Raw genomic sequence first — 14,481 nt, 5'->3', positions numbered from 1 at the left:
TTTATCTAATCAAATACAGAGCTGAAGTCGTATAAATTTTGTATATAGAAAAGGGTGGAAATTGCAGGCAGGTTGCAGTAGAGAACGAACGAGTCTTTGATCATGTTTTGAATTTTTCAAATATTCCCACCAACAATAGTTATCAGGTTTGGCTGTTGGCTGTTGTGATATGTGACTACCAAACACATTTCTAATGTTATGTTTTACATCAATCTTATCTCTTAGAGAAGTGAAAAAATACTGCTATCTCTGTCTACGATATATATTTATGTTTTTCATTTTTGGTCATCCAAAATTAGTCTATATTTATTATTGCAAGTTTTTCTATTTAATAAAGTGAGCTATATTTTCAATTAATAATATTTCAACCACTTTCTCTTATTATCTTCTGTACCCAATTATTCATTAAAACTCATATTGCTCACTATCAATAGAACTTTTTATAGACGGAGATAGTATATTTAATTGATCAAACAATAGTCATAAGATACAAATTCGAAGACACTTTTTCCCCTCCGAATCCAAAACATGCATACATCTAACGTATTTTCTCCAAGGTACAAAAAAAATGGAAGAATGCTATTAAAGCACTGTCTGTCAACGTCTAAATAAGATTGTAAATCTACCTCTAATCACAAAGCTTAATAGCTTATATCATAAGTAGAAAAATAAACAAGGTAACTGGGAAGATCGATTCTACTCCACGGTCATGTCCTTTTGACAAGGTACGCGATAACAATACCTATCACACCAATAACGATAACCAGAGTGATGGATGATACTCCTCCAGTTTTCTTCTTCAACACATCCTACACACAAAAACATTATTCGATAAGCGAGTGCAGCACATTAGAGAGGCAAATAGAAGAAGAGAGAGCAGATATAAGCCTATATTGAATCCAACTAATACAGGTATCTTCAAACAATTTCAAGTGTTCAACATAACTCACCGTTTCCTGGCGCATTTTGTTTCCCGGTTTAGCTGCAGCAGCTTTTTCCTCAGTCGACTTAGTAACACGAGATTTTGCCTGAGAATTTGAATAATTAAAAGATCTGGTGCAATAGATTTAGCATATATATACATCCGGTACATCTAGCTACGCCAATCGCAATAAACCGAGAAAAGTGCCTAGCCATATGTGGGATAAGATGAAAAGAAACTCTCAGGAAACATAATGTTAGCTATATTGATACGAACTTCACTGCCGCTGTTATCCATTGTGTTGTTGCAAGCTGAAAAGCCCTCATCTGCTTCCTCGCCAACTGAAAATGGTGGTTGTTGTGGTGCGACATACACAACCCTCAACTTGCACTCTTCCACCTTGCCTTGATCCTTATTGAACTACAATAACAAGATACCTTTAACCACACATAATCTTCACCATAAAGCTATAACCATCAAGAGTAGTAAAACCAAGATAGTCTCACTAGTTCGACAAATTTCAACCTCGCCATTCCCCTAAGAACACCTACTACCATAACTTGCCCAAAATCTTTTAGGCCTCCTGTCATTTCCTCTCATATCGGTACCAGACAATTTAATTCATAAATGTATATCAATTTAACTTGACTAAATAAGAGGAGTATTTAGCTTGCAGCCTCCGCCAAAGTGAATATTTTCATTTTTCGTCCATCGCACAAATATGGCTAAAAAGGTTATGTTCACCTATTTATGAGACGACAAACAATGAAAATTTCGTGTCTTTATGTTGTTTATTTGAAGAAGGCATTTGGCTCATGTCTTTCTAATCAAATTTGATCACTCCACAAATAGTTTGCAGGAACAAACACTAAACTGGACATTTTGTCAAAGCTTAAGCTATTTAAAAAGATGAGCATTTAATTAGAGAGAAACCATTTCAGCAGTGATGTCTTTTGGACCTGCACCAGCAGGCGCAATTACACTTTGAAGCAAAAATTTATCCTTGCATTGCATTTCTGTTGGAAGCTCCTTTTGTGCTTGCATTGTAACTACGAATCAGAATTCAAAATAGCCAGCATTAAACATTCAATTTCATCAAAAAATGAATCATCAATGATATACAATTGAGCATTGCAATTACCAACAATATCACAGTTGCCATTGGGCGAAACGATCCCAATGTTTGGCCGAACACAATATTTCTTCGGATTCGTGGTCTTAATCTGAAAGAAATCCAAAACAAAAGTAAGATAAAATTGAAAATTTTACCAGAAAATTCAGATCTAGTGGCTTTACCTTGAAAGCCACATGATTTTCGGTCTTATTCGTCACTTGTAGAGAACAAGATATCTGCTTCTTTAACTCAACTAATCAACCAAACAAAAATGAAAAATCATCAAAACAATTAAAAAAAATATTAACACAATAAAGGATTGCAGATTGAGAGAGAAAACTCACATGGAAATTTCATTTCCACCGGATCAACGTCGAGAAGTTCTCCGGTACTCATTTTGTCGGTTTCAAAAAGCAAAATTGAATTGACATGAAATGAAAAGAAGGTAACTGTTAGCTGAAAATGGTGCTAAAAAATGTACAAAATTCTAATTTGGGATGCAAGATTACAAAATTTTTGGAGGTGATCCGAAATTTACTGAGAGTGAGGTTAAGGAGGGAAATGAGATGAGATTGTGGTTGCCTTTCATTTGAATTTTGAATCATTAATATTTTTAACTAATCAAATTAATTCTGATAAAATGAAAACAAGTAAATCTCTGTCATTCAACCACAACTAATACTCCAAAATATGAGAATTTATTTAACTATTTGTTGAATAAAGTTATTGATTACGACCAATTGATTATTTTTATAAAAAAAAAATGCAAACACGCAAAATATTCGAATATACTATGATCCATAATTGGTAACTATTCAAATGGAGTACTACTAAGCATTAACATTAGCAAATAGTAAACAATATTATTGGTTTCTTCATAAATATCTGACCGTGAGATATCTCGAAGTTCATCTAGTCAATCTGATCAGCTTATAGCTGATTTCGGATTAATCATACTTTGGTGGAAGGTTTATCCGGTCCAGGCTAATTGGACTATAATTTTATTGGATATAAAAAATTTAAGCGTTTGTTCATAAAATTCCATCCCTAGATGAGTTATCACCCCTACCAAATATGTTTTTAAGTGTTTAGATTTCAGCCTAACCACTCAACTAATCGATCTGTTATAGTGAAATTAACATGTGATCATCCTAATGCATAATGATGAAAATTAGTCATATTTATAGAATATAGGGTAAATAGTCATTTAAATCACCAAGTGTGGTCAAAATCTAGTTTATCCCATAAAGTGTGAAATCCACTAGTTAAATCACAAAGTTTCAATTTTTCTAGTTTATCTCATGGGTCGAATTTTAGGCGAAATCTTTACAGATTACATTGAAATCCATCTTGAAATCCCAATCCATTTAAGATCAAGCTCCTTGTGATTACACTTTATATTATACACGCATTTTTTTCGTGATTTAAATCTCAATATATGTCAACAAAGATTCCACCTAAAATTCAACTCATAGGATAAACTAGAAAAATTAAAACTTCGTGATTTAATTAACGGATTTCAAACTTTGTGGGATAAACTAGATTTTGACCACACTTGGTGATTTAAATGGCTATTTATCCTAGAATACATGTACTTCCTCCATCGCCATATAAGGTCTCATTTTGACTTTGCACAAGTTTTAAGATATTGTTAGTGAAGAAAAATGGGAAAATAGGTTGGTTGAATATGAGCTTCACTTTTATATGTATGTTTATAAAAGAATATGAATATAATGAGTTAGTTGAATGGTGGGTCCATTTACTTAAAATGCTAAAAAGCAAATGAGACATTAAATCATGGACATCTTGAAATGATCAATAGGACTTTAAATCGCGGACAAAGGGAGTAACATTTTTGGGATATACACCCTATGTTTGTCTTACTCTAAGTATATTAGTATTTCATATTCAGCACGTGACTGTATGCATTTTTGTTTGTTAGTTGAGTGAAGAGTGAATAAAGTGGATCAGAGAACACAATAGAGATAAGAGCATTCGCAATAGGGACGTCGATCGACCGCCCTTCGGTTAGCGTTCTGATCGGCGCCTATTGTAAGTGGACTGCCGAAGGGCGGCAAACGGCGACAGCCGGAAAAGCAGGCACGACCGAGTGAGATGCGCGCAGAGATTGTTGCCTATTGCACACACCAATCTCCATTTTCATTTTTTTGAGTTATATGTTTTTTTTTTCTCCAGATTATTTGATTTTGTAATTTTATATTTGATCATCAATTAAAATGAATTATAGTGATAGTGAGATAGGTCGAGGATGAGTTTAAGATGGGTTGAGAGATAGGTTGCTGACGTGATAGGAAGAAATTAGAGATGAGCTATGGATGAGATGTCCAATACTGTGAATGCTCTAATGATATTTTTATTTTTAAAAATTGACAATTAGAGTGAGACATAAAAAAAGAAATGTATCACTTAGAATAGAACATAAAGAGTGTGTTTATTCTCAAACCTTATTAGTGTAAAATATATACTTTGTCCAGTCCCATATTTCCTTATATGAACAACTCATAATAAAAGTCTTATTTATTTATTTTTTTATTATTTTTAATAAATGAACCTCACAAGTTAGCCCAATTGACATTTCTAATTTAAAGTAAGTCTGCACATTTTACAATTTTTCGAATGCCCCTGAAATATATTGTAGTTGCTTCATAAAGCATGTGAAGTTTTCTAATTAAAAACTCAATTTATATTATATGTTTAGTCGTTTTAGTCGTTTAATAAAGCATTAGAGCATCCACATCCATGCTCTTGCCAAAGAGTATGGGTGTGGGTCCAGACTCACTTTTATTCATTTTTTACTCTCTGCCCCACCATTGTATTATCCAATTTAAATATTTCAATTACTAAAAACATTTCCACATATTAAAATGCATTAAAAATACCCGAAATACGATTACAAATTACTAAAAAAATAAAAATTACTACATAATTAAAATCCTAAAATTAAAAGTTACATAATTAAATTCATAAAATAAAAAAAACCCACTACTCGTAGCTGAAATTCGCTCAAATGTGTTGGATTAGGTCTTCTTGTAGCTCAATGTGGGTTTTGGTATCGCGCATTGTGTGTCTTCTTTCGATCCTATTGCGCACCATCGTATGCACACCTCGGCGTGGGGGAGACCTTGCGGCTGAGCTTTCGGCTTCATCCTCGTCGAAAAAGTTAGCCGCCCTCGGTCCTTCGTCAGCTATAATCATGTTGTGCAAGATAATACACGTGTACATAATGTCGGCAATATTCTTTGTGTACCACAGCTGAGCCGGGGTTTTCACAATGTTGAATCGGGCTTGAAGGACCCCAAAAGATCTTTCAACGTCTTTCCGAGCAGCCTCTTGACGCTGCACATAAAGAACCCGTTTCGGGTCTTGCGGCATGCTAAGCACCTTCACGAAAGTCGGCCAACTTGGGTGGATACCATCGGGGAAATAGTACCCCCATGTGGTATGGATTTTCATTGACAGTGAAATCGATCACCGGTGCTACACCATTCAAAACATCATTGAAGAGAGGTAAAGAATAGAGCACGTTCAAGTCGTTGGTGGATCCGGCCACGCCAAAATATGCATGCCAAATTCATAGGCGGTATTCGACGACCGCTTCAAGGATAAGCGTTAGGCCGCTTAAGTGTTGCCCCCTCCAAGCATTCAGATAATTCTTCTCCAGTGCATGCAGTCAATGCTGCCAACCATACCAGGAAATCCACGGAGTGTTTCGTGAAGATGAAGCACCGTTGACAATCTTCGTTGGTGGATGCCCGAAGGAATTCCTCACTGAAAGCAGAACAAATGTCGGCGCAAAAATTTTTTAGGCATAGGATTCCAGTTGACCCACCCACATGCAAATACTCATCGAAGAGGTCAGCTGTTTGCCCGGTAGCAAGTTGTCGGAGGGCACAAGTACACTTCTGCAACGCCGAGAGACTCTGCCGACTGGTTGCGTCTCTATGTGATTGTAAGTATTCAACACGGGCGGACAATGTGTTGACAATACGCATAAACAAGTGTTTTGACATGTGGAAACGGTGCCAGAAGTAATCTGCCAAAAACCGCGACTCGTCGGAAAAATAGTCGTCAACGAGCCTTTCGTGGGCTCCTTCCCGGTCACGAGGAATGCAGCGGCGATTTGATCTCGTTGGTCGAGGAGGAGGGGTGGGGGCAGTGGCGGCGATATAGGCTTCATAGGCGGCATAATATTGTTGATAGTATTCTTGTTCTTCGCGCTCCGCTTCCGCTGCGATATTGTTCATATCCATTTTTTAAGTTAGAGAGTGTTTGAGTGAGAGAGGAAGATGTAGGTGAGTTGTATGAAAAAATATGAGATAAGTAGGAGTATGAGATAATTCGATGTGAAAAATGGATGATGAATGTGTGTATTTGTAGATGATTTTGGGATTAAAAAAATTTGAAAAAGAATTTAAAAAATTCAAAAAGACGGTAATAGAACGGCTATATTTTGGGGAATCTAATTTTTTTTTTTTTTTTGGTATTATTTTCAATTTAACAAAAAATGGCAATTTCATCGGAAATGTCGTTGGCCAATCAGTGAATGCCACGTCGCCCTGCTTTTCGGCACGACGGTGCTTGATGCATCGAGCACCGATGTAGGTGCTCTTAGCGGAGTATATTTTTAAATTTTAAAGTCGATTATTATTTTTCACTTTTTTAATAATGTTAAAATTTAAGTAAGTAGAAGAAAAGTTTCCCACCACTCTAGTTTCAATTTATTGCAGACACGTGTACAACAACAAATCATTAATCATTTTATTAATAAGTGCATTCTCGATTTAGAGGAGAGGTTTATCATTGATTTTTTTAAACCAACAATAAATTTCTTATATATAAAAACTGAAAACAATACATATAGCCTATTTCCAAAAAAGAACGTGCATCAAAGTTTCACCAGTTTTCTATAGATCCATTGTTTTGATCGATCTGTCACCTCTCTCTCTCTGGACTTTGCTCTCGGAATAATTTCATTGCAGAGCTCCGCATACTGGAAGGTAAATGTGACAATTTTAATTTTAATCGCTTATGTTTTTCGTTTCCTTTTTTCGTCATTTTTTGGCGTACAGAAATTTGTTTCGTTCATTTATTGCAATTTATTAAGCGTTGATTTTGCCTTCAAATGCCGATTAATTGTCTGGGTTTATTCCCCTAACGGCTACTGCTAATTTGAATAGATTCCACGAACTCAGTTAAAGCGAACAAGCCGGCAAATGGCATTTAGGGCATAATCATTTTTTGCTGCATTTGTGGTTGTGTTGTTGTTGATACGGTAGAACTGCAGGGGTGATGGGTAATCGCGTTGTTTTGGTTTGATCTAGTGAGGGAAGGTTGCGATCAGCGATGTCAGGAGGCCAGCCATCGGGCTCGGGTCAACCCGACAAAGATCCATCCGTTCGACAATTTGTTGCGAATGGGGTTTCCATGCAAACAAGTGAAGTTGAGGCAAAGCTTGATGAGGGCAATATTCAAGAGGCTGAATCTGCTTTAAGAGATGGCTTATCACTCAATTTTGAGGTTTGATTATTGAAACGCCACCGTTTTTTGACTTCCCTAATTGTTAGTGATATCTAGATGTTATTAGTCAATGCTTTACAAGTCTGGGGCTTGTTTGTTTGCAAATTGTAATTTCCAAATTTTTTTAGATGCTAGTCAACTGATAACTTAAACTAGGGCCCTACCATACAATCTACCTGACAAAGATTAAATTTTCATACCTACAACCTGAAAGAACTGGAAATTGGAAATAATGATACCAGTTGGCTCCTTGTCTGTCATTGTAATGAGAAAGAAAAAGTTGTTTTGTTGCTGGATGTGTTTTAAGAAACTCATATTCGTGGCATTAAAGTTTGTGCATAATAGTAGCTGATCTTTTTTTGTTCCTACTTCAAGCCTGACACTTTTTCCGATTTTTTCTTCTCTTTTCATTTTCTCCTCTGCAATTTTTAAGTAAAAAAGGGAATGGTTATTTTCTTTTATTTTCTTTTCATCTCTTTTTTTCTAGTATAAGAGGAGGAACATTTTAGTGATCATCAACTGGCGATTTATAACATACATTGACATTTAGGCGTAAATTTTATCGGCCAATGGGCTAGCCCGAAATCCAAAAGTATGGGGGTTAGGGCCAAGAATTTTGATCTGAATTTTTTTTAGCTCAGTTGGCCTGAGTGCTGAGCCAAATAACCCGACAGTTTGATAGGGCTAGCCCAAACTTGAATGGGTTGCCCCGATTGACACCCTAGCAAATACTCTTGTATTTCTGAAGTAACATTATTTGATAAAGTTTTTTGCTGATAATATTCCTAGCCCAAAGTTTACCATTTTATCTCATCACTCTAACAATTAATCCCAAAATGACATATTATTAAATTTTTAGGAAGCAAGGGCCCTTCTTGGAAAGTTGGAATATCAACGAGGAAATGTTGAAGGTGCTTTACGAGTCTTTGATGGTATTGATCTTCACGCAGCCATACAAAGGATGCAACAATCTCTAGGTGATAAGCCTACTACTACTAGTACCAAAAAGGGCCGTACTCGCAGCGATTTAGGATCTGTAGTCTCACAGCATGCCACTAACCTTGTGCTTGAGGCCATATATCTAAAAGCTAAATCTCTTCAGAAGCTGGGGAAGTTAAGTGGTAATACTTTTAAAATTATTTCAAAAAAGTTATGAGATAATCTCAATTTCTTCCAATATCCCATAATTTTATTGAAAAAATTTAATTTCCTAGAGAACTTGTTCATTTGAATAATTTATCTGATTAAATACAATCTTCTCTTGATATATTCTAGAGGCGGCTGAAGAGTGCAAGAGTGTGCTTGATGCAGTAGAGAAGCTATTCCCTGATGGAATTCCTGATGTGTTGGTAGAAAATAAGCTTCAAGAAACTGTAAGCCATGCTGTCGAACTTCTCCCAGAGTTATGGAAACAAGCTGGACACTATACTGAAGCGATGGGTGCCTACCGCCGTGCCCTACTAAGTCAATGGAACGTTGACAACGATCGATGTGCAAGGATTCAAAAAGCATTTGCAGTTTTCTTGCTGTACAGTGGGTTTGACGTCAGTCCACCCAGTTTAGCTTCTCAGGTCGAGGGTTCATATGTACCTAAGAATAATCTGGAAGAGGCCATTTTACTTTTAATGATTGTTATGAGAAAGTTTTGCCTTGGTAAAGCCAAGTGGGATCCCTCAGTCCTAGAACACCTTACTTTTGCTCTATCTATATGTAACCAAACTTCGGTTTTAGCAAAGCAGCTTGAAGAGGCCATGCCCGGAGCAATGCATCGTATCGAGCGATGGAAAGCTATGGCATTGGCCTTAAATGGAGCTGGACAGAATAATTCTGCCATAGAACTACTGAGAAAGTCATTACATCCACACGAGGAACCAGATGATATCATGTCCTTGCTGCTTGCAGCCAAAATATGCAGCGAGAATATTGTTTTTGCTGCAGAGGGAGTCAAATATGCACAGAAGGCAATAATTAATGCGCTCGAATCAAAACCACATTTAAAAGGTGTTGGCCTCCGTATGTTGGGCCTTTGCTTAGGAAAACAAGCAAAAAATTCTTCCTCAGATTCTGAGAGATCTCGTCTTCAGTCTGAGGCTCTGAAATCATTAGACAGTGCATTAGCCTTAGAGCCTGAAAACTCTGATCTCACATTTGAGTTGGGAATTCAATATGCTGAACACCGGAATCTCGATGCAGCTTTTCGATATGCCAAACAGTATTTAGATGTGACAGGTGGATCTATGATAAGAGGCTGGAGACTTCTTGCTTTGGTTCTATCTGCCCAACAGCGCATTTCGGAGGCTGAAGTGGTTACTGATGCCGCATTGGATGAAACTTCGAAGTGGGATCAAGGACCACTCCTGAGGATGAAAGCAAAGCTAAAAGTTTCTCAGTCACTGCACAAGGATGCGATTGAGACTTACCGCTATCTTCTTGCCTTGGTACAAGCCCAAAGAAAAACTTGTGGAGCTCTTGCAAGTGCACCTCAGGTTGAATTCTGATATCTATATTGAGGATACCTATGCCAATCCCTTTATTTGAATTAATGATTCTTGAACATTTGCCATCTTTATGGTCACCCTTTAGTTTCATAACAATCATAATCTCATGTATGTTGTATAGGTGGAGGATGGGAATGCAAATGAATATGAAGTTTGGCATGGACTTGCAAAATTATACTCTATTCTTTCTCATTGGAAGGATGCAGAGGTATGTTTGGGGAAAGCCAGAACGCTGAAAGAGTATTGTCCAGAAACACTGCACACAGAAGGTAAGAACTCTCAAACTCTTTGCCTTGTTACTCGTAAAGTTTAAAAGAAAAATAAATTGAAAGCGACACATAACTTGTTTGGCACGGGATTTTCTGCATTGTTGTTTAGTGTGTTAAGTGGAGAGAAAATAAAGTAGAGAGAACAGTGTTTCTTTTTTTAGAAACGTTGTTCTTTGAGTCGGACATCCCAAAAAGGAAAATGTGTCACTTTTGAGTAAAATAGAGGTGGTAGTATTTTCTTAAGTATCTATTTTTTTCCAGATTCTATGAAAATAAGAGGTGAATAATGGTCTTTGTTGAGTTTAATATGTGGAACCAGTAGTCCAGGATCCATGTCTTTCCAGATTCCATGACAAATGTGCTGCAATCAGTTTCTTCATAAATGCTTTTCTTCTTTCAATTTCCATGAACTTTAATTGCTAGAGAGATGAAGGTGATGGTGATCCAATCAACTAATATATTGTTAAAAACTATTCATGACTCCATGTATTGTATAAGCTACCTAAGCAGGATATAGAATGAGGCGGCTAATAAAACTTCATAAGGCTGTTATAAAGTTATTATGTTTTTCTATTAAATGAGAAAGGGCTGAAATGGTGAGTCCTACCTCCATTCCTTCCCCATTCCATTCCATCATACCAAGCATCTCATAAAAGTCTATCAATTAAACATGGTGAGAATGTAACTGTGACATTCCATTTGAATGAACTGAATGCAATCCAAAGAAATGGTCTATTCTAAGAGCTAATTATTATAAAAATACAAAAGCACCTCATATATGAAAGAGATGTAAACCCAAGTTCAGACTGACCATACAAGAGATAGATCTTCTGAAGAATGAGGCCTATATACTTTCATCTTCTTGGTTTATAGTGAATCAACCAAAGTTGTAGGGAAATGGTGAGAGACACTTGTGCTCAATCGAAGTTGTGGGAATATGTGTGAGTAATGCTCACAATAGTGTGCTCAATTTGTCATTTTTGTCCGAGCCACAAGAGTGTACCCATTCCTTTTCTGGAAACTATCCCTTATATATTTTGAACCATCTTTTCAACTTATTTACAACAATATCAAGGATGGTTGACATCCTTTATTCTTTAACAACAAAGGTGGGACCCTTTCTCCACTTACTTAGCGTAAAATACCCCTGCAAGAAAACATGGGACCCCTTCTCCAATCAAAACCACCGCTACCTAATTTTTATTAAAACCTTTGCCCATAAAGACCGAGGACGCTCTTATGAGACAGGGGGAATATATTTGTGTAAGGGACATGAAATCAGTAAAACCTATTGCAGTTGATATGTTTTGTAGGCTCGTTGAAGTTTCAGGAGTTTCCAGCTAGTTTATGGATATTGACAAATGCTATTTGGCATTTTCCTTTAGGGTGGCAGAATAATAATATTTCCTTTATGATTCATGGCAATATTATTTTATTTGATTAAGTACATATTTATTTTCTATAAATAGAAACAAAAGCCATCCGAGTTTATAATTAAAAGGTTAAGCCCCATTTTACATACATAAATAGTAAAATAAAACCATACTTATATTATTTGTAGAGCTTCTTCTTCTGTTGAAAATTCCCCGTCCAGGAACCCTTCTGAGACTTGTCAAGTTTCGGTGAAACTTGTTTGCTGCATGTCAAATCATGTTAGATATTTGTTTCAACAGTTGAATCTAGGGTGGAAGTTTCCGTACTGCAAAAATATACTCTTGATTATACCACTAAATATGTGCATAATACATGCTATATTATTCTACTCATTACGGAAAGATCTTAGATTTGTTAAAGTGCTAAGTACAATATTATTAATATATATACTTCCTCGCTTATTTGTAGTATTAGAAAAGCTTAAGACTTGGTGGTTATGATAAAATGATATTTGTTGTTCATTATCAGTTGAAATAATGCAACCCTATATCGTATACTTTGCATGTTGACATATGTAATTCATGCCTGGATGCTTTCTTAGAATAAAGAGGATTTTGATGGGGATGGGAATGGAGAGGTTGAATTGATAAACATTCTTATAATAACTTTGGACGCTGCTCACCCTATTAGTTTGTTAGCTTTATATCATTTTTTAACTCGAATGTTGTATGTGTTCAAATTATAGCTTTTAATTCAACAATAGAGCACAAATATCATGTCAAATTACAAGAATGTAGAGCCACAAAGAAGAAGCCTACTATTGCCTGAAATGTAACAATAGGCTAAAATTGTGCCACAATTTTTTGTTCCTCTTTTTGTAGAACAGAGTTGATAATGATTGTGGTCCTCACGGATGACTGAAAGAGTAGAGTTTGGAGGTCTCGATGAAATAAAGAAACATGCTTAATATCCTACTCATATTTTGTTCCAGGTGTTATGCATGAAAAACAAGGGCGTATAAATGAAGCTTTGGCTTCGTATATCAATGCCCTTTTGCTGGAACCAAAATACGTACCTTGCAAGATTCTAATTGGCTCGGTTTTGTCTAAAATGGGACCCAAGATGTTGCCTGTGTCTAGAACTCTACTTTCAGATGCATTGAGGATTGAACCCACCAACTCCATGGCTTGGTACCAGTTAGGCATAGTTCACAAGGTTGATGGGCGGATGGCTGATGCTGTCGATTGTTTCCAGGCAGCATCGATTCTTGAAGAATCTGAACCAATCGAGAGTTTCAGTTCCATCTCTTGATTTTTTTCTAACCAAATCCAAGTATCATTCTTTGATTCTTTGTTAACGAAGTTTAATTTACTTGTTTCTGTAATGATGTTATATAGCTCCTTCGAGGTGAAGGGAAACGTTCGATATCAGTAACATTGTAATTCTTTCTGCAGAACTGCTACGACCTTCAGAGCTATCCGTTACTGGCAAACCCTGTAATTGTTCATTGTTGAGAGGTAAAAAAATGATGGAAGAAAATAATATAGAAGAGAAATTGATAGAATTTTTGGAATTGTAATTTGCACCGTTATGTAGTAGGTCGTTTTTTGAAGAGTCGGCTCCCTTAATATTATTACAAATCCGACCTAATGTATGTAAAAAGAAATTGTTAGACATTATTTTGTGGTTTATAATTATAAAGGTTGTACATTTGGATGTTATGTATATGAGATTGATATTTCTTAATTTTGCAGTCATATAAATAAAGATCAAATAGTCATATTTTTTGATGGGGTGGAGGAATGTCACTGATGTGAGCGTAGATTGAGAAGAATTTTCCCACTTTAAATTGAAGTGATTATTCATTCCTTGATTATGCGCAAATCGCAATCTCATTTAGCTGATAACTAGTAGTAGTACTACTATTTAAAATAACCCAAACTATGTTAAGGTAAAATCGCAAGCTTCGCGAATAAGAAATTTGGTGGATAAAAAATGACAAAATAAAAAAGTACTACTCCCTCCATCTGACAACTAATGTCTCATTATTTATTTTTCATCCGTCTGCTAATAAATATCTCATTTCACTTTTACTATATTTAATAAGTGGACTCTATATTACACTTATATATTATTATAAAATTAATATATAAAATAAAGTCAAACAATTTATTAAAACCCGCGCCGATCAAATATGGGGTATTTAATCACGGACGGAGGGAGTATATCAATATTAAAAATTATAATTTGATTGTAAAACTAATTTATGAGGCTACGTGTCCTAAATTTGATTATCAATAATTTGTTAAAATGTGTAATAAATACTCTCTCCGTCCGCTAATAAATATGATTTTAATATAAATACTCCCTTCGTCTGCTAATAAATAATGATTTTAATATAAATAATCTCTCTAGCCGCTAATAAATGTCTCAATTTTCATTGATGTGAATTTTAATAAAGTGTTTAACTTTATGAAATAATATTGGGAAAATAATTAGAGGGAGGTGACGGAAGAAGTAACTATATTTAATATTGCTAACCATGTTTTTGCCAATATTAATTCATTTATAATTATTTGAAATCATTTTATTTTACTTCCTCCGTTTCGCCATAGTTGAGGCGAAACTTTTCGGGTGACACGGGATTTTAAGAAGTGTTGGTAGGTGAAATAAAGTAGAGAGGAAAATGTAGTTGAATATTTTAATGAGGAGAGAGGAAGTTATTTCCAAAATTGGAAAGTGGCCATCTTGATTGGAACAAACAAA

The 14,481-nt window shown here is 35.7% G+C and overlaps 2 protein-coding genes across 4 annotated transcripts; one reads left to right on the top strand and one right to left on the bottom strand.

Moving 5' to 3' along the window:
- Positions 1-485: 485 nt before the first annotated feature.
- On the bottom strand, positions 486-2,569 carry LOC125190589 (vesicle-associated protein 1-2-like). The gene is made up of 7 exons (XM_048087919.2): positions 2,381-2,569; positions 2,219-2,289; positions 2,064-2,145; positions 1,856-1,971; positions 1,199-1,342; positions 951-1,028; positions 486-809 (listed from the first exon to the last, which is right to left on the bottom strand). The coding sequence occupies exons 1-7, from the start codon at positions 2,430-2,432 to the stop codon at positions 708-710; spliced, it is 645 nt and encodes a 214-aa protein (XP_047943876.1). The 5' UTR covers positions 2,433-2,569; the 3' UTR covers positions 486-707.
- A 4,342-nt stretch (positions 2,570-6,911) lies between these two features.
- On the top strand, positions 6,912-13,497 carry NPG1 (tetratricopeptide repeat (TPR)-containing protein). Of its 3 annotated transcripts, XM_048088270.2 has the most exons (7): positions 6,912-7,054; positions 7,342-7,574; positions 8,434-8,695; positions 8,850-10,060; positions 10,194-10,341; positions 12,707-13,047; positions 13,170-13,497. In XM_048088270.2, the coding sequence occupies exons 2-6, from the start codon at positions 7,401-7,403 to the stop codon at positions 13,024-13,026; spliced, it is 2,115 nt and encodes a 704-aa protein (XP_047944227.1). In that variant the 5' UTR covers positions 6,912-7,054; positions 7,342-7,400; the 3' UTR covers positions 13,027-13,047; positions 13,170-13,497. The 3 variants fall into 3 exon arrangements, with proteins under 3 accessions (XP_047944227.1, XP_047944226.1, XP_047944225.1); XM_048088269.2 differs by having other exon boundaries at positions 7,379-7,574; positions 12,707-13,497; XM_048088268.2 differs by having other exon boundaries at positions 12,707-13,497.
- Positions 13,498-14,481: the final 984 nt, after the last annotated feature.

The sequence above is a fragment of the Salvia hispanica genome, chromosome 5, assembly GCF_029641045.1.
Source record: "Salvia hispanica isolate PSC_SH4W2 chromosome 5, Shi_PSC_v1, whole genome shotgun sequence".
Classification (NCBI taxonomy): domain Eukaryota; kingdom Viridiplantae; phylum Streptophyta; class Magnoliopsida; order Lamiales; family Lamiaceae; genus Salvia; species Salvia hispanica.
The sequence above is the reverse complement of the archived record's forward strand: the minus strand, read 5'-3'. Positions and strand labels throughout refer to the sequence as shown.